At 42.2% G+C, this 22,533-nt stretch overlaps 1 protein-coding gene across 1 annotated transcript; it reads left to right on the top strand.

Annotated features, from left to right (window-relative positions):
* Positions 1–7,599: 7,599 nt before the first annotated feature.
* Positions 7,600–22,232, top strand: LOC130030390 (signal-regulatory protein beta-1-like). The gene is made up of 4 exons (XM_056121649.1): positions 7,600–7,683; positions 11,207–11,569; positions 21,553–21,679; positions 22,112–22,232. Exons 1-3 carry the CDS (start codon positions 7,611–7,613, stop codon positions 21,675–21,677), a joined length of 561 nt encoding a protein of 186 aa, XP_055977624.1. The 5' UTR covers positions 7,600–7,610; the 3' UTR covers positions 21,678–21,679; positions 22,112–22,232.
* Positions 22,233–22,533: the final 301 nt, after the last annotated feature.

Below are 22,533 nucleotides of genomic sequence, written 5' to 3'. Positions count from 1 at the left end.
GAATCCATTTTAAATGCCTTCCCTCTCCTGAGACATCCACAAGACCCTGATACCCTCCTTCCATCCTGATGACCCAATTTTTTTTTATTTCATCCACACTTTAGAACAATGTTCATGGGAGCAAACTCAGAGAATTGACTCCTGACCTCTCTCTAGAACATGAGCAAGAATCATTAGAATGTGAAAAACAAGACAAATCTTTTCATCTCCAAATATTGCCTATTCACTGCACTGGGGTGGCCCTTATCTATAGTCAAGAGTTATCTGATCTGGCTTCCCTCATCCTCAAACTTATTGGGGTTCCCTATTGACAATTAAGGATTAATTTTTATATTTATCATTATTTTATACCAATGATTTTTATTTTAATTTTTAAGTGACAATAAATATGCTTTATTTTGCATAATATGACTTTCACTGAGATCTTTAATCCATTTTGATCATACTTTTGTGTATGGCATTAGTAGAGGTCAGACTTCATTTTTATACATGTAGCTGTTCAGTTTTCCCAGCATCACTTGTGAAAGAGGTTTTCCTTGCTCCACTTCATATTTCTTGCTTCCTTGTCAAAGATGAGGTGATTGTATATTTTAAGGTCTGTGCCAGGAGTTCAACTCTGTTCCATTGGTCTACAGTTCTTTCTTTATTCCATTACCATTCTGTTTTAATCACTATCACTTTGTAGTAGAGTTTGAAGTGGGGAATAGTCATGCCACCATCTTTTTTCCCCCAAGGATTGCTTTACCTGTTCGTGGGTGTTTATTTTTCCATATGAATTTCAGGAGTGTTTGATAAATTTCTTACAAAAATGTCATGGGTATCCTTAGAAGGACAACATTGAACCTGTATAGTGCTTTGTGGTGTATTGCCATTTTGACGATGTTAATTCTCCCAATTCATGAGCAGAGGATGTGTTTCCATTTTCTGTGTCTTTTTAATTTCTTGAAGTAATGTTTCTTAGTTTTCTTTGTACAGTCTCTTTAACTCCTTAATTAAGATGTCTCTGAGGTACTTGAGTTCCTGTGCCACTTTGTGAACGGGATTGTTTCTTTAATATCACTTTCTTCTCATTCACTGTTTGCATATAGGAAAGCCATAGACTTTTGGGTATTGATTTTGTAACCTGCCACTCTACTATACAAGTCTATTGTTTCTAGGAACATTTTGGTAGAGATTTTAGGGTTCTCTAAGTATAGTATTCTGTCATCTTCAAATAGGGAGAGTTTGACCTCTTCCTTTCTTATATGATATCCTTTATATCCTTTTCTTCCATAACTGCTATGTCAAGTACTTCCGGTACTGTGTGTTTTCAAAAGGTCTGGCGGTACTCTATCTCTCCTGCCACCCATGTTCGGTAGTCTCGAGTCATTTCCCCCCACCTCAGCGAGGTCGATGGCAATGGGCAGGCGAAGGAACGAGCGAGGGCCAGGCTGGCCGATATCAATTGTAGTTTATTCCAATCTTCACTCTCACCTCTGACTCTGCCCTCTGGAGCCCGAGCTCCCGAGCCCGAGCCTCAGCCTGAGCCTCAGTCTCTGCTCTCTTGAGCCCCAAGCCCCCTTAGATCTTACAGTCTTAGTTTATATAGCAATCACGTAGGGTGGTGGCAAAAAAGTGGGTTGCATTAACAAATCAGCAAAGAGAGGTAAGATCACTCCTCGAGGAGATTAACTCAAGGATAAAATCTCATCTAAAGAGATTATTCCAGATTACTAGGATATCTGCTCAAAGGTGGGATGCCAACAAGGGTGTGTTCTTTCCTCAGATAGTAATCTACTTAAATAGTTGTAGTAAGTCTACTTCCAATATTTCTAGCAATGTCATTCTGTATGAGCACAGTAAGAGATAAACTTACAGTTTGGTTCTTCCTGAGGACATCTCAATATATATAAATATATACATATATATATTATATATATACAGTCCTCAGGCCAGGTTAGTCTTCCTAGCCCCAGCAGGGTCCTAGTCTTGTTACTTACTTTTGGATCATGACAGCATTTGTCCATGATCATGCCCACAACTTGTAGTTGAGTATCGTGGCGCTTTGGCCTGGCCCATTTCGATGCCAGGGTAGCTCACAGCTTTCCCTGGGTCCATTCAGTCCCTCGTTGGGATCCTGTTTTGGGGGTACTAGGAACTAAGGGCAACTGAGTCAATAAAGCAGATGCCCAGGAGTAAGTATTATTCGGAGTCAATCAACTCCCAACTTACAAAGCATAATATTAACTGTCTTTCTGTGTTCATACAGAAAGGACATTGTTTTAAGGTAAACTATGCAAAGGACATAACTTACAATACAAGTTCAGTGTCCTAAGAAGGATCTGATCTTACAAGCTAACAGAATCTGATTAGGGAGAAAAGGTGATTAACTGGCTGGGGAGGAGAGCACAGAGAAGAGTTTACAGATAAACAGAGGAATGGGAGTGACTAGGGAGCACTGTGATGGGTGTAACCAATAAGATCCCTGTGGCAATGTTATCCTACACAGTACTATATTGAATAGAAGTGGTGATAGCAGGCAACCTTGTCTTGTCCCCAATCTTAGAGGGAAGGCTTTTAGTTTTTCCCCACAGACAATAAAGCTCGGAGAGCCTGGCAAGCCACCCGTGGCCTATTCAATATGCCAAACACAGTAACAACAAGTCTCAAAACAAATGGAGACATTACTGGGCCCGCGCGAGGAAATCAATGAACAACAGGAGGACAGTGACAATAAAGCTTGCTGAGGGTTTGCAGTAAATGACTTTGAGTGTATTGAAGTAGTTCCTCCAAATCCATTTTGTTGAGAGTTTTTAACTTGAATGGGTGCTGGATATTGTCAAAAACTTTTTCTGCATCATATGATATGATCATTTCTCTCTTTTTTTCCCCTTGATATGGCATATTATATTGATTGACTTGCGAATGTTAAACCATCCTTACATCCTTGGGATAAATCCTACTTGGTCATGGTGTATTTTCTTTTTGATGAATCACTGGACTCTATTTGCTAGTATTTTGTTGGTGATCTTTGTATCTGTGTTCATCATGGATATTGGTTTGAAATTTTCTTTTATTGTGGGGTCTCTGTCAGCTTTGGGTATCAGGATGATTTTTGCCTAATAAAAACTGTGTGGAGTGTTTCTGTTTCTTCAATTTCCTGGAAAAGCTTGAAAAGGATTAACAATGGGCTCTCTTTAAAGGTTTGAAAGAATTCACCAGTGAATCCATCTGGGTCTGAACTTTTTTGGGAGGAAGACTTTTGATTACCATTTCAATTTCCTCAATGTTGTTCAGGTATTCCAAATCATCGCGGTCCAGCTTGGGAGGGTATAAGAATCCAGGAATTTGTCCTTTTCTTCAAGGTACTCTTGTTTAATGCTGGAAAGACTTTCAAAGTAATCTCTGATAATCCTGTGAATTTCTTCAGTGTATGTTGTTATGTTCCCCTTTGCAATTCTGGTATGGTTTATTAGATTCCTCTCTGTGTGTTTCTTTGTGAGTCTAACTAGTGGTTTATCCATCTTGTTTATTTTCTCAAAGAGAAAGCTCTTGGTTTCGTTGATCTTTTGGATTGTTTTCTAGGTTTCCAGCTCATTGATTTCGGCTTTATATTTTATTATTTCCTTCCTTCTGCTTGGTATGGGCTCCTTTTGTTGGTTATTTTTGAATATTTTAAGCTGTGAGGTAAAGTTATTGATGTGGGTCCTTTCTTCTTTCCTGATGAACACTTGCAGATCTATCAATTTTCCTCTTGATACTGCTTTTACTGTATTTCCCAAGTTCTAGTAGCTTGTGTCTTCATTCTCATTTGTCAACAGAAATCTTTCAGTTTCCTCTTTGATTTCCTCTGACCCATTTGTTATTCAACATTAAGCTGTCTAATTTCCAGATCTTTAATTAGATTCTCTATTTCTGTGTGTGATTCACTTCTATTTTCAGTGCATATGATCTGAAAAGATGGCTGATATAATTTCTATCATCTTAATTTATGGAGGTATGTTTTGTGGCCCATCACATGGTCTTTCTTGGAGAATGTCCTATGTACAATGGAAAATAATGTGTCTTAAGCTTCTGAGGGATGAAATAACTACACAAGCCCTCAATGAAGAATTGGAATATTTATTGTGAATAGATATCAGGGTTCTTCACATCTAATCCAAGTACCCCAAAATGTAACTACACATTATTATTCATCACAGAGGGATCTCTCTGGAATGGATCGTATATGAGGACAAATAGACAAGTCACAGAAACAGAAATGCTCTTCAATCTCTTTTCAGATCATAGTGTTATAAAGGGACAAATTAACCACAAAAAGAGAGCAAGAAGAAATTTAAATGTTTGGAAAATAGCATTATCGAATAATTCCCAGATCAAAGAGGATTTCAAAGACAATTAAAAATTCCTCAAAATGAGTGACAATAACAGCACAAGCTAGCCTAACCTAATGAACACACTACTCTTCTAGTAGAGGAAAGTTCTTATCAATACTTTTGTTTATCAGGGAAAAGAAGCTAACGAGAAACAATCTAACCTCACACTCCAATAAACTAGAAAAATAACAATATATAAAATCCAACTTAAGCACAAGAATAAATAAGAAAAACCTTGACTAGAAATTAATTATGTAAAAGATAAAGAACTAATACAAAAGGCTAATCCAACCAGGATCCAATCTGTCAAAAAAAAAAAAAGAAATTTGTTTTCTGACTAAACAAACAATCTCACAAGAGACCCACAGCTGCAGAGATGACCCCAGATACCATGCCAGGCTGAACTTCATTTGGGACAATTGGATGGGGTGGGAGAGTACCTTCCACCATCCTAAACAGAAACCCGGCAGCTGAAAACCTCCAGAACCCAATCGCCACCATACTTAAGGCCAATCTCCACAGGCTTCATTTGAGACCCTCACACATAACAATGAATCTGCTGAAAACCTCAGGTGTGCAGCTTATGTGACCTACAGACTCTTGTGGAATTGTGAATGGGCAACCTCAACCCATATTCCTGTTTTCCCAGAGCCCACAAACCACCTACAGTGCCATTTAAACTCATTAATGGCCATGATCCAGAGACTCATAAATAAATCTCTCAAGAGAGTGACAAGTTGTATCACCCTATCTAAAATCTCAGATTCCTGGAGTTTTTATACATTACTCCACATGACAGGCTTGAGTGGTGGTGGATAATTAAGGCAGTGGGAAGGTAGTAATTGGCGGGATTGGTGTTGGAATACTGAATTGGTAAATCATTGTGAACTACTTTATTGAAGGACTGGAGCGATAGCACAGCAGGTAGGGCGTTTGCCTTGCACACGGCTGACCCAGGTTCGATTTCTCCATCTCTCTCAGAGAGCCTGGCAAGCTACCAAGAGTATCCCACCCGCACGGCAAAGCCTGGCAAGCTACCCATGACGTATTCGATATGCAAAAAACAGTAATCACAAGTCTCACAATGGAGACGTTACTGGTGCCAGCTCAAGCAGATTGATGAACAACGGGAGGACAGTGCTACAGGACAGTGCTACAGTGCTACTTTATTGAAATAAAATAAAACTGGGCATAAAAATTTTTCCTAGACAAAAACAAGTCACTCCCATTATTCAGTTCAGAAATGAAAAAATTTCTTAAGAAAAATTGATATCATAGAAACGTGATTTCACAAGAAATTTTCTGCCATAAAATTGGAAAACATTTAAGAATTGAAAAGTGTTCAAAATCTTATTTTTTTATTGTTCATACATGGCTGATCTGTGAAAACATAACCAACTTTCTGCCATGAAATTGAAAAACATTTAAGAATTGAAAAGTGTTCAAAATCTTTTTTTTTATTGTTCATACATGGCTGGTCTGTGCTGCAATGTAAGGCTTATCTTAGATAAGTCAAAGAAGCAGATTGAGTGGACAGAACAACAGGGACTTAGTGATTAGAACTGTCGCTGGTGGACTTGGTTCATCACTGAGGAAAAGGTCCTGTATGTGCTCCATTGTGGCCCAACTTCCTTGTATGAGAAAGCAGACCCATAGGAAAATGTTTGTCCTGAACTGCCAAGGCATGAAGTAATGGAGGAGCAAGGCTCAGAATAGTCCTTATAAGAAAGAATAATTATGCTTAGAGTCAAAGTTTTATGTCCCCTTAACCAACCAACAATGACTGTTGTTCCTCATTCTGGTTTCCTGATGGAAAGCAACAAACAACTTTCTACAAGGACAGATGGGTTCTCAGTCCGGGAAACTTTTAGCCCCCAGCACCACACCTTTTACTCTCATTTCTGTTTTGCTTATTAATCCATGGTGGCACTCATTCTTCAACCTTGTTCACCTGAGCTGGTCCCAGGCCCCCTGAGGATCCTACTGATGGGAACAAGAAGACTCTAACCAAAGGGAGAAACTGAAACTACACCAGAGGGCCCAGAATTGAAGAATTTACATACAACTTCCTTATATGAGAAAGCAGACCCATTGAATTTCTCCCACTTGAAGAGAAATTGCTGATGATCATGAAACTGGGGATTTGTTAATCAGGGTTGCACTGGGCAAGTACTTCCCAGCAGAAGGAGCATATTCAACACCTAAGGGAGCTACTGAACCTCCAGGGAGAAGGCAAAGAGAAGAACTTTTCACAATTGTTCCAAGCTCTTCACCTATATTGATACTGGCTACCGAGAGTATTCCGCCCACATGGCAGATCCTGGCAAGCTCCCCAAGACGTATTCAATATGCCAAAAACAATAACAACAAGTCTCACAATGGAGATGTTACTGGTGCCCCCTCAAGCAAATCGATGAACAACAGAAGTGAGTGCTAAACCCTTTGGAAAGAGTAGAGTGAGAACAACAGACAAGTGATAGCTCAGTAGAGGAAGACACACACAGGGAGCTGCCATCCCAATGTCTGGTCCGTCTGCAACCTGCTGCCTCTGACCTTGGAGAAAATGAAGCACTTGCTGTTTTTGATCAGAAAAACTTTCCCCCCAGAAATTCTCATGGTTCTTCCTGTACCACCGGTTTGGAACACTGGAATATTAGAGTCAGGTTGCACTGTTACATCAACACTAAATGTTGCCGGTGACATTAATAAATGGTTGGAATAGGGAGGCTTTTCAGAAGCTGTATGAGTCTATCCCAAAGTTGTTGGGGGTCCTCTAAATCCTCTTCAAATCTGAACTATGCCTGCTGGTGCAGAATGTAACCTTAAGCACATCACAGTCAGGATCCCGAAGCTTGAGGGTCTGGGACAAAACTCACAGCCAGACATCAATCTTGACCTGGGAGCTCCTGATTGTGAAAATCTCCATGAAGACTCCAAGATGGATAAAAGTTCAAGTGGAGACAGCAGGGGACCAAAGGTGAGGAGGAAGCATTATCTGTAATAGGCTTGAGCAAATCTCACTGAGAACACTTGGTTGAAACTTCTCAGGATCAACCCTTTTCTCTGCCTGACTCCTCTTTCACAATGACAAAGCAGGAAATGCTTAGATGTAGAGCAATTACTGTCTTGAAGTCATTTTACTGGTGAGAGTCACTTCCTCTCATGTCAGGGAAGGAGGGACTTTTCTGCACCAGGCAGATTTGGTCAAGCCAGAAAAAAAAACACTCAACACTGCAGACTTCTTGGGTCGTTGGAATGCCAGTCCTGGACTTCTGGTTCTACTTTTATCCTGCCCACCTGCAGCTGACTCTACTGCTGGGACTCTCAGGTAAGCAACTTCTAATGTAGTCCCCATTATCAAAGTTCTCTGTGGATGTTTAAGTCTTTATTAAACTCACAGGAAGGTCATGAACTGGTTGTTATCTCAGATAGAAAGGAAGGGTCAGAATTGTTTCTCTGTGAACCCATTGCCTGCAGTTGTTAACACTGATGGTGAAAAAGATAATGCAACTAAAATAACATGACAGTTTTGTGTGTGTTACCTTCTGTAATCCTACACCATTTCTTTCAAATGCTATGACCACTGACTATGATTTGCAGATGGTGAGTGGAAGTAAGTTTTGCACTGACACACACTTAAGTCAGTAAGTAGATCAGTCAAGAATCAAGTCCAGGTAGTGAAGATTCAGATCTTGTTTGAATTTAGATCATCTTTTTATTCTCTTTAGCTTTCAGAGGAAAGCAGAAGAATTAGAAAATACAGGAAGAAAAGAAGAACAATAGATACCACCATAACTGAGATCCCCAAAGATCACAGTTAGCTCTGAATATTCACATACTTTTTTTCCTACATTTTATTGTTTACTTATTTATATATACTAACTTCTTCACTTTTGTGGGGATGTACTTTGTCCACACCTGGCAGTGCTCAGAGCTTATTTTAGGCTCTAAGTTCACAAATCATTTCTGGCTGTATTTTGGGACCCTTTGTAGTGTCAGAGATCAAATCAGGGTTGGTTTCATGCAAGACCAGTGACTTAGTCCTGGTACTATAATTCCACTTTAATATATAGGGATTTTTTCAAAGTAAAGAACATTAATTTGGGGGGCTGGAGCGATAGCACAGTGGGAAGGGCGTTTGCCTTGCAAACAGCCAACATGGCCGACCCAGGTTCGATTCCCAGCATCCCATATGGTCCCCCGAGCACTTCCTGAGTGCATGAGCCAGGAATAACCCCTGAGCATCGCCGGGTGTGACCCAAAAAGCAAAAAAAAAAAGAACATTAGTTTCACATTTTAACTGAAATAACTCATACAATTGTTCAAAAGACACAGGAGTCTATATTGCTGTAGAGAACAGAAAGTTTCTTACTGAGCTCTGAATTTCAGTGGCTACTTTCTTTATATCCCCCAAAAAACTTTGTTTCCTAACTTGACGTTCCCTTTCCTTCCCTCCTTCCCCTTCCCCTTCCCTTTGCTTCTCCTTCACTTCCTCTTCCCCATCCCTTTCCCCTTCTTCCTTCCCACTTCCCCTCCCCTTTCCCTGACCTCTCCATCCTCTACAAAACTAAGGACTGAAAACAGAGTCTCACACACCACAGGCCAACGCTCTACTAGAACTCTGTCCCTGAGCCTCTACTAAAGTAGTTCTCAGTTTACATGAAAAGAGGTTTACTTGCTCCTGTCTCTGTTTCCTTACCTCATATTCTGCTTTTCTAAATTTACTCATCCCTTTCCACAATTTAATATGTGCAAAATTTTTTTACATTTCCATTTGCAGTTCATTTCCATAATTATTATTAAAAACAATTTTGTATCTATAGTGACATCCTCTTATGTCACTTGAAGCTTCACCACCACAGGAAATACAATGTTGATACATGTTCACATTCTTGAACATTCACGAATTGCCGATTGGAAATGCCACAGTATTCTCTCCTAGAATGATGATCTCTGAAGTAAGCAACATTATCCCCCCTAACCCACAGATGAAAAAAGGGAAGAGGAACATAGGGGTTCAAGGTCACTTAAGGTAAAAGGAGACCTGTGACTTGAACTCAGGCAGTCTGATTCTAGAGTTCACAGTTTAACTCTAACCCTTGTCAATACTCATCAGTCTACACAGATACTTTCAGCCCCTGTTATCTCTACAGCTGCTGCCCAAATGGGGGTGAAGAGTAGAGAAGAAAGCTCCTAGGTCTCTCTCCCTGTGGCCCTCTATTTCCTGCCCACATGCAAGCAGCATTTGTTTGGTACCAAATTATCTACTTGGGAAACAGTTTCTTATGCAATCACCACTAAAATTATCATTAAAATAAAACCCCAAGGATCAAGGAAGTGTCATATTGTTCACATTTGTAAACATGCAGTTATTTATTCATCGAACACAATGTATCAGGAATTGTTAAATAAATTGGGGTGTACAGGTGAATAATAGAGAGAAAATAGTTGCTTTTATAGAGTTATCTATTGGTGGGAAATAAGAATAAAGAGATACAATAGATAACTAAACTTATGTATAAGAAATTTGTTTGTTCTGTATAAGAACTGTGTGCTGTAAACAGGTAAAGGAACAAACATAATAACTTCTCATTACCTGTATTGTAAAGGAGAGAAAAGGGGAGAAGGAGAGGGAGAGACAAAGAGAGAGAGAGACAAAGAGAGAAACAGAGAGAGAAAGAAACATGAGATAAGGAAAGTGCCTGCCATAGAGACAGGCTGGTAACGGGAGCGCAGGGGCAGGAAGGAAACTGGGGAAGGACATTGGTAGTGGGAACTGTGCACTGGTGGAGGGATGGGTTTGGAATATTGATGACTGAAACGTGACCATGAATGCTTTGTAATTGTCCATCTCATGGTGATTTAATTAAAAAGTAAATAATTTTTAAACTTTTTATTGAAATACTGTGAGATAGACTCAATAAATTAATATTTAAAATGTAATTTGTGGTGGAAAATGGGCACTGGTGGAGGGATGGGTATTTGATCATTGTATAATTGAAACCCAACCACAAAAATTTGTAAGTCTACAACTGTACTTCATGGTGTTTCACTAATAAAAATTAAATTAAAAAAAGTAATTTGTGAATTAAAAATGCAAATTACTATGGACAAAGTACTTAGGAGTAGAAGAGTAAGAAGGATGAGATGTGTTTTAAACAACAGTTTGAGATATATTATGGAAAAGGCAGATTTGAGAAAAGCTTAGAAGATTGTATAGGATGGACCATGGAGATTTGAGAAAATAGTCTATTACTTTAAGACAATTAGCTTTTGATAATTGTCACAACAGTTTTATGACACCAACATATACTGATCATGCAATTTAAAAGGTATAAATCTCAGGGACTTGGAACCATGTTCAGCTTCCTATAAATATCTATATGTATTTTAGAATTTACACCTTCCTCCAAGTACTCTGGCTGAGGGCAGACACCAGAGAAGAAGAGAAGTATTGATTTACTGAGGCCCTGATATTTCAGGGATATCTCATTGGCACCACCATTCCTCTGCTCACACTCATTAGTCTCATGGTTCCTAAGAATGCAAAGAAAAAGTCCAACATTCCCCGAGGCCAGACAGTGGAGGAACAGGAGAGTTGCTAATTCCAGACAATCCAGGGAAAGCTCCTAAACTACCCTCTATGCCATGTCCTTAAGCTCCTGGTTCCTACATTCCTCCTTTGCAGCACACTCACACTCGGAGGTTCATGGTGAGGCAATATAAGATTTACACCATGTGCTGAACTCATCATGCTGAACACTCAGTCACTGGTGTAGGTTGCTAACAGAGAGTTAGGAAAACCTACAGACTAACAAGGATGAGGGAAGAGCTGCTTATGTTTCTCTCAGGAGTGACTGGGCAGGATGTGGAGCTGCAGGTGATCCAGCCTGACAAGTTCGTGTCAGTAGCTGAGGGAGAGACGGCCACTCTGCGTTGCTCTGTGACCTCCCTGCTTCCAGTGGGCCAAGTGGTATGGTTCCTGGAGAAAGTGGGTGGCCGGCGGGAGATCTACAACTTCGGTGGCAAAGGCCACGACCCCCGAGTGACCAGTACTTTGGATACCACCAAGAGAGACAACTTAGACTATTCCATTCGCATCCGTGACATCAGCCCGGCTGACATGGGCATCTACTATTGCGTGAAGTTCCAGAAGGGGAATGTGGAAGATGTGGAGTTCAAGTCTGGTTCAGGCACCCGGGTCACCGTAAAAGGTGAGTGCTCTAGGGGTCAGTTGTCCTGCTTGTGACCACGGTCAGTCAGGCCAACCTTGCTTCTGAGAGCAAGAACTTAGGCCAGGTGAGGAGCTGGTGCTTGTCCTTGGATTGGCTTCACAGTCCATTTTGCCTGCCTTTAGAGATCAAAGATATTGAAGTTACTGAGTCCTGCATTTTTACCTGAGGAGAACACTCTGCAGGCTGTCTCAATGAATCAATTTTGATTCAATAAAAAAAAAGAGTAAAAGAGTCATAATAGATAACTAAACTGATATATAAGAAAGTGATTGTTCTGGACATGAACTGTGTGCTGAAAACAAGGAACAAACATAATACCTCTCATTGTCTGTAATGTAAACCATAAAAGGATAGAGAGAGAGAGACAGACAGACAGACAGACAGATAGAGAGGCAGACAGAGAGAGACAGAGACCGAGAGCCAGAGAGAGAGAAGAGAGAAGGAATGTGTCTATCATAGAGAGAGGCTGGGAAGCAGGGGCAGAGGGGCAGGTGGGAAATTAGGGAAGGACATTTGTGGTGGGAAATGTGGACTGGTGGAGGGATGGGTGTTGGAATGTTTTATGACGGAACCATGACCATGAACAGCTTTGTAATTGTATCTCATGGTGATTCAATTAAAAATAGAATAAATAATTTTTAAACTTTTTTATGAGCGATAGCACAGCGGTAGGGCGTTCGCCTTACAAGCGGCCAACATGGCCGACCCGAGTTCGATTCCTCCGCCCCTCTCGGAGAGCCCGGCAAGCTACCGAGAGTATTCGATATGCCAGACACAGTAACAACAAAATCTCCAATGGAGACGTTACTGGGCCCGCTCGAGCAAATCGACGATCAACGGGAGGGCCTTTACTTTACTTACTAAACTTTTTTATTGAATCACTGTGACATAGACCCAGTAAATAAATTTTTAAAAATAATTTGTTATACAAAACATACAAATGTAAATATTTATTTATATATAGAAACATACTTATTTATATAAATGTACTTCAGACAAAATACTTGGGGGTAAAAGACTAAGAAGGATGAGATGTGTTTCAAACAACAGTTGATAGTTATGATGGAAAAGGCAGATTTGAGCAAAGCTCAGAAGTCTGTACAGAATGGACCATGAGGATTTCTGGGGTGGGAAAGTGAGAGGCAATAGGGGCTGGAGCGATAGCACAGCGGGTAGGGCGTTTGCCTTACATGTGGCCAACCTGGTTTTGATTTCCAGAATCCCATATGGTCCCCTGAGCATAGCCAGGGGTAATTCCTGAGTGCAGAGCTAGGAATAACCCCTGTGCATTGTTGGGTGTGACCCAAAAAGCAAGCAAGCAAGCAAGCAAGCAAGCAAGCAAGAAAGAAAGAAAGAAAGAGACTTTGGTACATTTACACAATGGAGTACTATGCAGCTGTTAGAAAAGACAAAGTCATGAAATTTACATACAAGTTCTACTACATGGAAAGTATCATGTTAAATGAAATGACTCAGAAAGAGAGGGATAGACATAGAAATATTGCATTCATCTGGGGAACATAAAGTAACAAAATAGGAGACTAACACCCAAGAGTGGCCGAAATTGGTACCAGGAGGTTCACTCTATGACTTGGAGGCCAGTCGCATATGCTAGGGGAAAAGACAGCTCAGACAAAAAAGGGAGCGCAAAGTTAAGGGTGTTGGGAGGATCCTCCCAGGATGGATGGGAGAAGCATGCTGAAAGTAGACTATAGACCAAACATGATGGTCACCCATTGCCTCTTTTGCAAACCACAACACCCAATAAGAGAGAGAGAAAAAAAGGGAATGCCCTGCCACAGAGGCAGGGTGGGATGGGGGGAATGGTGGGTGGGAGGGATACTGGGATCCATGGTGGTGGGAAATGGGCACTGGTGGAGGGATGGGTGTTTGATCATTGTATAATTGAAACCCAAGCACAAAAATGTGTAAGTCTGCAACTGTACACCATGATGTCTCACTAATAAAAATTTTTAAAAACAAAGAGAGAGAGAGAGAGGGAATAACATCTGCAAGGACCCTAAGAAGAAATTTTTCCTGTTATGCTCAAGAATTTGATTTTGCTTTGATATTGCTCATTTGTTTTTGCAGTGTTAAAAAAAATGAGGTTGACAATGCAAGGTTTTGCAGAGAGAAGACACTTGTTCCAAGATGAGTATGAAATTATTCTGCATTTAACTGAGAATGGACTAGACAAGACATAGAAACAACTAGAGAATTTCAGAAGTCAATGAGTTTATGCACACAGAACAAGTTGACGGCGACAAGTCAGTAGTTGGTAAAGACAAAGTGAAGAGCTCGGCTCTGGCACGCGTGCTGATGAGGAGTCAACAGGATTTCCTGGTGCACAGTGCTGGAGTGGGAGAGAAAAACCCAAGGGCTTGCTATCTGAGATCTGGGAGAATCAAGCTGATAGTGAGAACATGAGAGGAAATGAGAAATTCAGGTTGGAGATGTTAACTGTGTGATGTTTACTTCCAACTAAGAATCAAGGCCCAGGAGATTCGTACCCAAAGTCCCGATTTGGGGGGAAAGCTCTGGCCTAGAGTGTGAATGTGAGAATTATGAATACGCAGAGGGCAGAGTTTCTCCATTGCCTGGTTTCTGTCAACCTTCTGGTTTCTCTTCTTCCCTCTCTCCACTATTCAATTTACTGATCTCTCCAAGGTTCAGTCATAATTATTCCCACTTTGTCACATAAACAGTCACTTTTGTCACACAGCTTCCCATTGTCCAATCATCTTCTCTTATTTTTATGTTTAAAGTTTTGGGTTTGGGGCCACATCTGGTGATGTCCAGGCTCTGTGCTCAGGGATCACTTCTGGGAATGCTCAGGGCACAATATGCAGTACCTGGGTATTGAACCATAGTCAGCAGAGGGCCTAGAACCCAGTACTATTTCTGCAGTCCCTAATCTTCTCCTAACTCAAATCCAAACTGACAGAGGTCCTGACCACAGTAACAAGCCTGGTGTGCCCTGTGAGAGCAGCACCCATTTAGGAGCCAGGCCAGTCACACGTGTGCTAGGTGGGTGCACTTGACCAGCTCACACATACAGAGGGGAACCACAAATCTCTCCTCTTCAGCATCTAAGAAACAGAAAAAGAACACGGAATTTACTCGTGGTCCAACAACAGTCTGATCCTCTGTTGCAGATCTGCTACCCGAATCATGAGATACTTCATATCAGAAGGAACATTTTTGTGTTTCTGTATGATTCCAGTTCATGCCTAGTCCTTGGGAAGGCAATCCAACTGGGAAGTCCTTCGCTTGGTATGAAAAATCTTGGATGACTCACGGTCCCTCAACTCTTAAGCTATTTTGTCCAAGCAAAGCTAAGAACTCTGTTCTTTTCAAAACACAAATTTGAAGCTTGCTCTTTCTTGCTCTCTTGCCTGCCTGTTCTATCTCCACATTCAAATACCCATTTATGAGAAGTCTACCTTTCTCAGGTATCACACATGATATATTTTTTCCTTAAGTCATTTAGCCCAAACAGAAGACTAATAGCCTTCTTCTAGGACACACTTGCTATTGTGTTAATTATACATAACAAGAACTAGCCTGTTAAAGGTATAAAAGTTAGTGGTAATCCAGTACATTCAAATGGTGAAATCATCAGTACCACACCATTCTAGAACTTTCCAACAACCTAAACGAAATTGTGTATCCCAAATAACTACCCTTATCTTACCACTCCCAACCTTCAAGGGGCTTTATCGTCTATTACATTTTGCCCATTTTAGGTACTTCATATGTGTAGAAAAATATTTCTCTTTTGACATTTGATTTATTTCAATTAACATAGAATTTTAAGGTTCATTTGTATTGTATTATAGTATTATAGACTGGATCAGAATTTCATTAATGAGTAGGGATGAAAATATTCCATTTTGTATACATACCACATTATGTTCATTTATCTGTTGATAAAATATTCTATTATTTAAGGCAATAAGCTTTGGATAATTGTCACAGCAGAATTCTGATACCAATATATACTGATCAGGCAATTACAAAAGCAGAAAAGCTCAGGGACTTGAAACCATATTCAACCAAATCTCCTGATGTATTTTAGAATTTATACCTTCCTCTCATTCAGTACTCTGGCTAAGGGGCAGACACCACCAGGAGCATCATCTGGGGAAGACGAGGGTGCATTTACTGAGGCCCTGCCCGACTAGTGATATCCCAGGGGCACCTCCATCCCTTTGAGCACACTCTTTGATCAAAATAGTCTCATAGTTCCTCACAATACAAGGAAGAGAAAATCTAACACTCCCTGAAGATAGACAGTGGAGAAACAGGAGTGTTGGCTGAGGCCAGACAACCCAGAGAAGGCTTCTAAACTTCTCCCTCTGCCATGTCCTTAACCTTCTTGTTCCTTAGTTTCCTTATTTGCATCACACTCAAGCTGTGATGCAAGCTGATCATGGTGGGAAAAATATGTGAAGATTCAAACAATGTGCTGAACCCAAGGCCCATCAAGTTGAACACTCAGTCACTGGTGTTGGTTGCTACAGACTCTTGGAAAAAACGCTAGGCTGACAAGGATGTGTGAAGAGCTGCTTGTGTTTCCCTCAGGAGTGGTCAGTAGCTGCAGGTGAACCAGCCTGAGTCAGTGTGGGTGGCCCTGGGAGAGACCGCCACTCTGCACTGCTCCATGAACTCCGTGCGTGCTGAGGGCACTACCAAGTGGTTCCCAAGAGCTGGGAAGAGATCTATAACTTCAGAGGAGGCAGCCAACACCCACGAGTGCCCAATGCTTCAGATGCCACTGGGAGTGACAAGAAGGACTTTTCCATCCAATCTCTAACATAAGCCCAGTGGATGCAGGAACATACTACTGTGTGAGGTTTTGGAAATATAATGTTGACAAAGAGGTGAACACATCTGGGTCAGGCACCCGTGTCACAGTAAGTGATGAGTGCTCTTGGGGGCCCTTTGTCCTCTTATGTGACAACAGTCAGAAAGACCAGCCCTCATGAGAACAATTAAGGGCAGGTGAGGCTTTGGTATTCATTATTGGATGTGCGACAGTTTACTTCACCTGCCTTTGCAGATTGAGAACACCGAGGTCTCAGCAGTCCTGCAGTTTGCACCTGGGGGGAGCTCTCTGAAGTATCCCCTCAATGTGGAGCATCTTCTCTTTCCTCAGCACCCACTATGTGCCCAGCTCTGCTCTGAGTACAGTGGAAACAAGGGTTATCACAGTGACGAAAGATTCTTTTCCAAAATGATTAAATCCTCTTCTCTCCTATGAGGAGCCAGGCAAGAGAACAGGACTGCACTTCGTTTTGTTTGAGAAACATCACTGAGAACGCATCCCTAAAAGGCAGAGATTGTCGGCTCAGGCTGACAGTCACCATGGCTGCCCACTTTCAGGAGGGTTGTCAGGAAACCCTCCTATGATTCAGGGAAACTCACATAGTCACTGTAAGCTCTGAGAAGAGCAGGAGACCTTGGAAAGTCTCAGCCAGGGAAAATTCCTCAGTCAGGGCTGCCTGATGAGATGATGGGAAGTCATGAGACAATCTTCAGAGGTCTCAGTCTTCTCATCTCCAAAATGGCAATAATAACTGACTCCATTTAGGAGAGTTGAAAGGATCTGAGATGTCGTTGCCCAGAATCACAGAGTAGACCCAAACCAGGGGCTAGATGAAGGTTCTGTGAACCAGCTTCCTCCTGTGCATCAGTCTCCTTACACATAGAAGGTGACTAAAACCCACCAATCTTTCTGGGAAGGTCCGAGATGCAATGAGCCTAGTGAGAACAGATGGGTGTTGGGAACTAAGGGTTAAGTTAGACAGGATGAGGAAGGATCTTTGCGGGGCAGAAAAATGGGACCTTGTGTCAGAATGCTGGTGCGACCTTATGTGGAAAAGCACTGAGGCATGGTCCTGTATGTGCTCCATCTTGACCAAACTGCCTTGGTATGAGAAAACAGACCCACAGTAGCTCTTATGAGAGCAACTGTGCTTGTAATGTGCTCCGCTTCACTCATGCCCCAGTGAATGTAGCTATGCAGTGAGGAGGGACCATCGCTGACAGGAGGACCCTGACCCCGTGTGGAGTGACAGGTGGGAGGTCACAGACACAATCAGGCAGAGCAGGGATGTAGCCCAGGCAGGCGGCTCACCCAAGCTCCCCTCCAAGGCTCAGAATCTGTTCCCATGCTAAGAATGTTGTTCCCCAGTTCTGGATCCTGGTGTAAGGCAATAAGTGTGATCCACAGGGAATGGATGCAGCTCACAGTCCAAAGGGTGCTAAGCCCTGTGACCCCGCTCTACTCTCGTTTCTGTCTTGTTTCTTTATCCTCAGCGGCACTCTCTTCATGGGGTTGGTCCTCAGCAGATAAGCAGTTGTCCTGTCATCCCAAAGCTGTGAATGTCTCAGTGTCTGGAATCCTCAGTTTCCTCATCAGTGAAGTGGTGGCTTTAGTTCATAGAAAGTCCTATGGAAGCATCACTAGCATCACTGAGCCCTGGAGGAGAGCCTGGGTGAGCCGCTCGCCTGGGCTACATCCCTGCTCTGCCTGGTTGTGTCTGTGACCTCCCACCTGTTACTCCATACGGGGTCAGGGTCCTCCTGTCAGCGATGGTCCCTCCTCACTGCATAGCTACATGCACTGGGGTATGAGTGACGTGGAGCACATGAGCTGTGTTAGTTCAGGGAGCTTCCTGCCTGTCAGCGAGGATGAGCTGAAGACAAAGGACTTCAGGCAATCACTCTCCTCTTCGGATCTCAGATAGATGTGAGGTGAGGGTAGGAGGTACCTCCCGCCCCCAGCCCTGGCGTCTCTTTACAACAATGTGGAAAACATTGAGTAGCTTCCCCACGTTCAGTTCCACCTGGATTCTGACTTTACTGGTCAAGTGTACCCTGAAATCTGACGTCCAGAGGCCGCTCATCACAGTCAGGGCAGAGTTCAAGAGCAAGTCCTGTCACTGCAGTCTCAGAAAAGGTTCAACCACTGAGGTTCCCATCCTTCATGGAGTCCTGCCTCCCACTTGCTTCTCCTTAGAGTGTTTCCCTTCACCATAAAGTCAACTCACCTCCACCTGTTCTCTAACCCTACTTAGTCGTGATTCCATCCCAAACTTTTCAACTATTTTATCTGTTTTGTAAGATCACCTGATGACACTTGAACCTTCTGTCTGTGCAGACAGAGGAAACCCTGCCTAGTTGAGTTTCACTGGTCACCTGTGTGTGGTGATTGGAATCAAGAATTTCCTGTGTCCTTAGTTTGTGACAATGTAACTGCATTTATCGCCACCGTACCACACATTTACCATTGGAAATTATTTCCCATCTACAATCTCCTTTCTGCTTCAATCATTCCCTGAGTTTAGACTTTTACAGAAGATACTTGAAGAACAATAAGGGAGGAGTGTTTTAAGACTTCCTGCTTTAGACCAGGTGATTGGGCCAAGGTAATCCAGGTCACCTGAGTTCCTGAGGCAGGGATTATTACCCTTAGGATAATTAGAGAAGAGCTTCCCTATGGTGGCATTATTAAAGGACTTGCACTATCCGTTTATGTGAGCAAATACATCTTATATTTTCTTCATGCAACATGAGGCAAATCAACTCAGATTATTGGGAGAACTCTGCTCAAAGCACATAAACACACACACACACACACACACACACACACACACACACAAACTTTCAAAAACCCAGCATCAATCCAGCATCTCCTCTAGTGTTGTCTTCTTCCTCTGGTCAGGGAAATGAGCAAATTTCCTTTAAAAATATGCTCATGGAAGTTATTTGGTTGTGTCCACAGGAGCACAGTTCTGTTTGTATATCCAGCTAAAATTGGAGCCCATAATTAAATTGTCCTATTATTTTTTTTCTTTTCAGTGCAGTACCATGAGCTAAAATGCAATTAGTGATATATTTTTCCGGGCGTTCGCCTTACAAGCGGCCAACATGGCCGATCCGAGTTCGATTCCTCCGCCCCTCTCGGAGAGCCCGGCAAGCTACCGATATGCCAAACGGTATGCCAAACACAGTAACAACAAAGTCTCCAATGGAGACGTTACTGGGCCCGCTCGAGCAAATCAACGATCAACGGGAGGACCTTTACCTTTACCTTTACCTTTCCCAACACCCACCACAGAAGTAGCTATTTTTTTCCACCAATGTCCCAAGGATCCCTTTCATCTACTTCCTTTTCCCCTACATAAGCCAGATCTATAGACAAACTCCTTACTCTATTAACTTTGTTTTATAGAACATTTATAAGATTAAAATTTAATTTCCTCATTTTAAAATTTTAAGCAATGTAAAACAGTGGCACACTGATCAATTTGTTTGTTTTTGTTTTGGGCCACATCTGACTATGCTCAGACTTACTCCTGGCCTGAGCTCAGGAATCACTGCAGGTAGGGCTCAGGGGACCAAATGTGGGGCCAGTTTCAAACCTGAGCTGGCCATGTGAAAGGCAAGAGTGAATTCATAAGTGACTAAGAGAAAAGTGCTGGACAGAAATGCGTTTGAGTAGCTGAGGGGCTTAATTCATTCATTTTCTGAAGCATTTTCTGTTTATTTCAAAGCAAAATATTTCTACTGCTTGATTCATTGCTCCCTTACAGACCTGGAAAGGAGAAATGCCTGCTGTCCCATTTCTCAGGTAGAAACTAGGGGTACCAGTACAAGCCCTCTGGATAGACTACTGGATTAGCTCCCTGTAGCCCACTGTGGCACTGCTTCCCTTGCAATTCCTCTAGAAACGCCTCCTCTGACCTTGGGAAAGTTTCCAACAGTCATTACCAACTCAGGATGTTGGCTACACCCAAACTTTTCATTGTACACATAAACCAGGAATCAAGCACTCTGCTAGATACTTTCAAGTACTTTATAAATCACAACTCAATAAAATAAACTCTAATTAGGGCTGGAACGATAGCACAGCGGTAGGGCGTTTGCCTTGCACGCAGCCAACATGGCCGACCCGAGTTCGATTCCTCTGCCCCTCTCGGGGAGCCCGGCAAGCTACGGAGAGTATCTCGCCCGCACGACAGAGCCTGGCAAGCTCCCCGTGACGTATTCGATATGCCAGACACAGTAACAACAAAGTCTCCAATGGAGACGTTACTGGGCCCGCTCGAGCAAATCGATGATCAATGGGAGGGCCTTTACTTTACTTTACTTAACACACTATATTACAACTTTAGTACAGTTACTATTTTCTTATTACATCTTTGAGGGGCTGTTATGCTGAACTTCACTTGCTTTTTTTTCTGATAGATTTTAACATTCCTTAATCACCATTCTGAGGCCTGAGTACTGCACTAATGACTCTCAATAAGTAGATTCCCTCAGTGTGAGCTCATTCTGTTTAACAATTTCTTCTTCTTTTTTTTCTTTTTGGATAGCACCCAGTGATGCTCAGGTGTTATTCCTGACTCTGCACTCAGGAATTACTCTGGGTGGTGCTTGGGGGACCATATGGGATGCTGGGCATTGAACTCTGGTCGGCTGCTTACAAGGCAAACACGCTGTACTATTGCTCCGGCCACCTGTTTAACAATTTCTGTCTTTGGTAAGTTCTTTGCTGTGGGTTTAGCTAAAGAATGGAGCTTCTTCCCTGTGCCTTTCCAGTGCCCTCCACGTGCCATACCACCCATGTAAGGGAACCCATTGAGAAGACTCACTCCCTCGAGTCTGAGAATAAAGTCAGTAGATCAAACACCAAATTCTCCTCACTGACTATGCTATCTCTCCTCCCCTCTTTCAGTGAGGACAACCAAGAAGTCTGGAAAGAGCCGAAGAGTGATTAAAGATTAGGAACCTCCTTACCTTGATTTCTCAATTTATCCTAAACTAGAGCAGCAGTCAAGTTCAAAAGCTTCAGAATGTTTAAGGGTCCTGGCATTACAGATGGAGAAAGCAGGTTGCCTCAGAATTGACTTCTGATGGTTCCTTTAAGAAATCTCTTGTTTCTTGATTTCCAGGCCCAGAGACAGACCTGCCCACTTCATCACACATATATTACTTCCTGGGCTGCGTCATTGGAACCAAAGTGCTGCTGGTTCTTGGTGTTTCTGCTATTTACATCTACAAGAAGTCAAGGATCTGACTGTAAGTGTGTGGGGGTGATGTAGGGATGGTAGACAACCAAGAGCTCTGCATGAAAGGCAAAGTCAACAGACGGGGCCACCTGCACATCACACATGGCCAGGACCCTCGTGACAATAAGAAACATTAATACACTCCTCTCAAAATCCTTAGGAGGTGGTGAATTTTTCTAATAGATTCCCAAAATGTAAGAAGTATATGAGTCCTGGGAAATAAGCTTGGCTAATGGTGTTCAGAGATAGTCACAGAGTTGTAGGCGCAGGGAGAAGGGGGATAAATAAGATGAAAGTGCATGGAGGCTCTTTGGAGACCTTCTTTAGAATATTTGATCATGGAGACATGTGACAGAAGCAAATCTCATCTGGGAGTAATATTGAGAAATCCAGTAGCAGCTGCTCTGAGTAATCTTTGTTCTCTCTGAACCATTTGTTTCAGGGTACTGTGATGAAGAATGGGAGTCAAGACCTAGGAAACTGTTGATGTGCAGAACCCTCTCTCAATAGATGCCCTTATTCCCAGGAAAGGTACTTCAGAAGGAGACCAACACCAGGACACACACGGGGACCTTTTCTTGAATAAACAAATATTGAAAAGTGAACTGTTTTCCACAGCTATTTTTTCAAATCCTGCTGTTACCACCTCAATGTCTTTCTTTCCTTACTGGGTTTTGCAATCTAAAGAATATGGAAGGGAGTATGGTGCTGCCAGCAGGTCAATCTGTACCTGCAAGGTGAGTGCATCAGCAACCTGATGGCGCCTTCAGACTTCCAGATATACCAAAATTGCTGCTGTGCCTTTAGCCAGACCCCAAAAACTTGGGGGCAAAGTTTACCAAGAAAGTAAACAGCCAAAAATGA

This window comes from Sorex fumeus, unplaced genomic scaffold, assembly GCF_029834395.1.
Source record: "Sorex fumeus unplaced genomic scaffold, SorFum_2.1 ptg000044l, whole genome shotgun sequence".
Taxonomy (NCBI): Eukaryota; Metazoa; Chordata; class Mammalia; order Eulipotyphla; family Soricidae; genus Sorex; species Sorex fumeus.
Note: the sequence above shows the minus strand (reverse complement) of the source record. Positions and strands in the feature narration are given on the sequence as shown.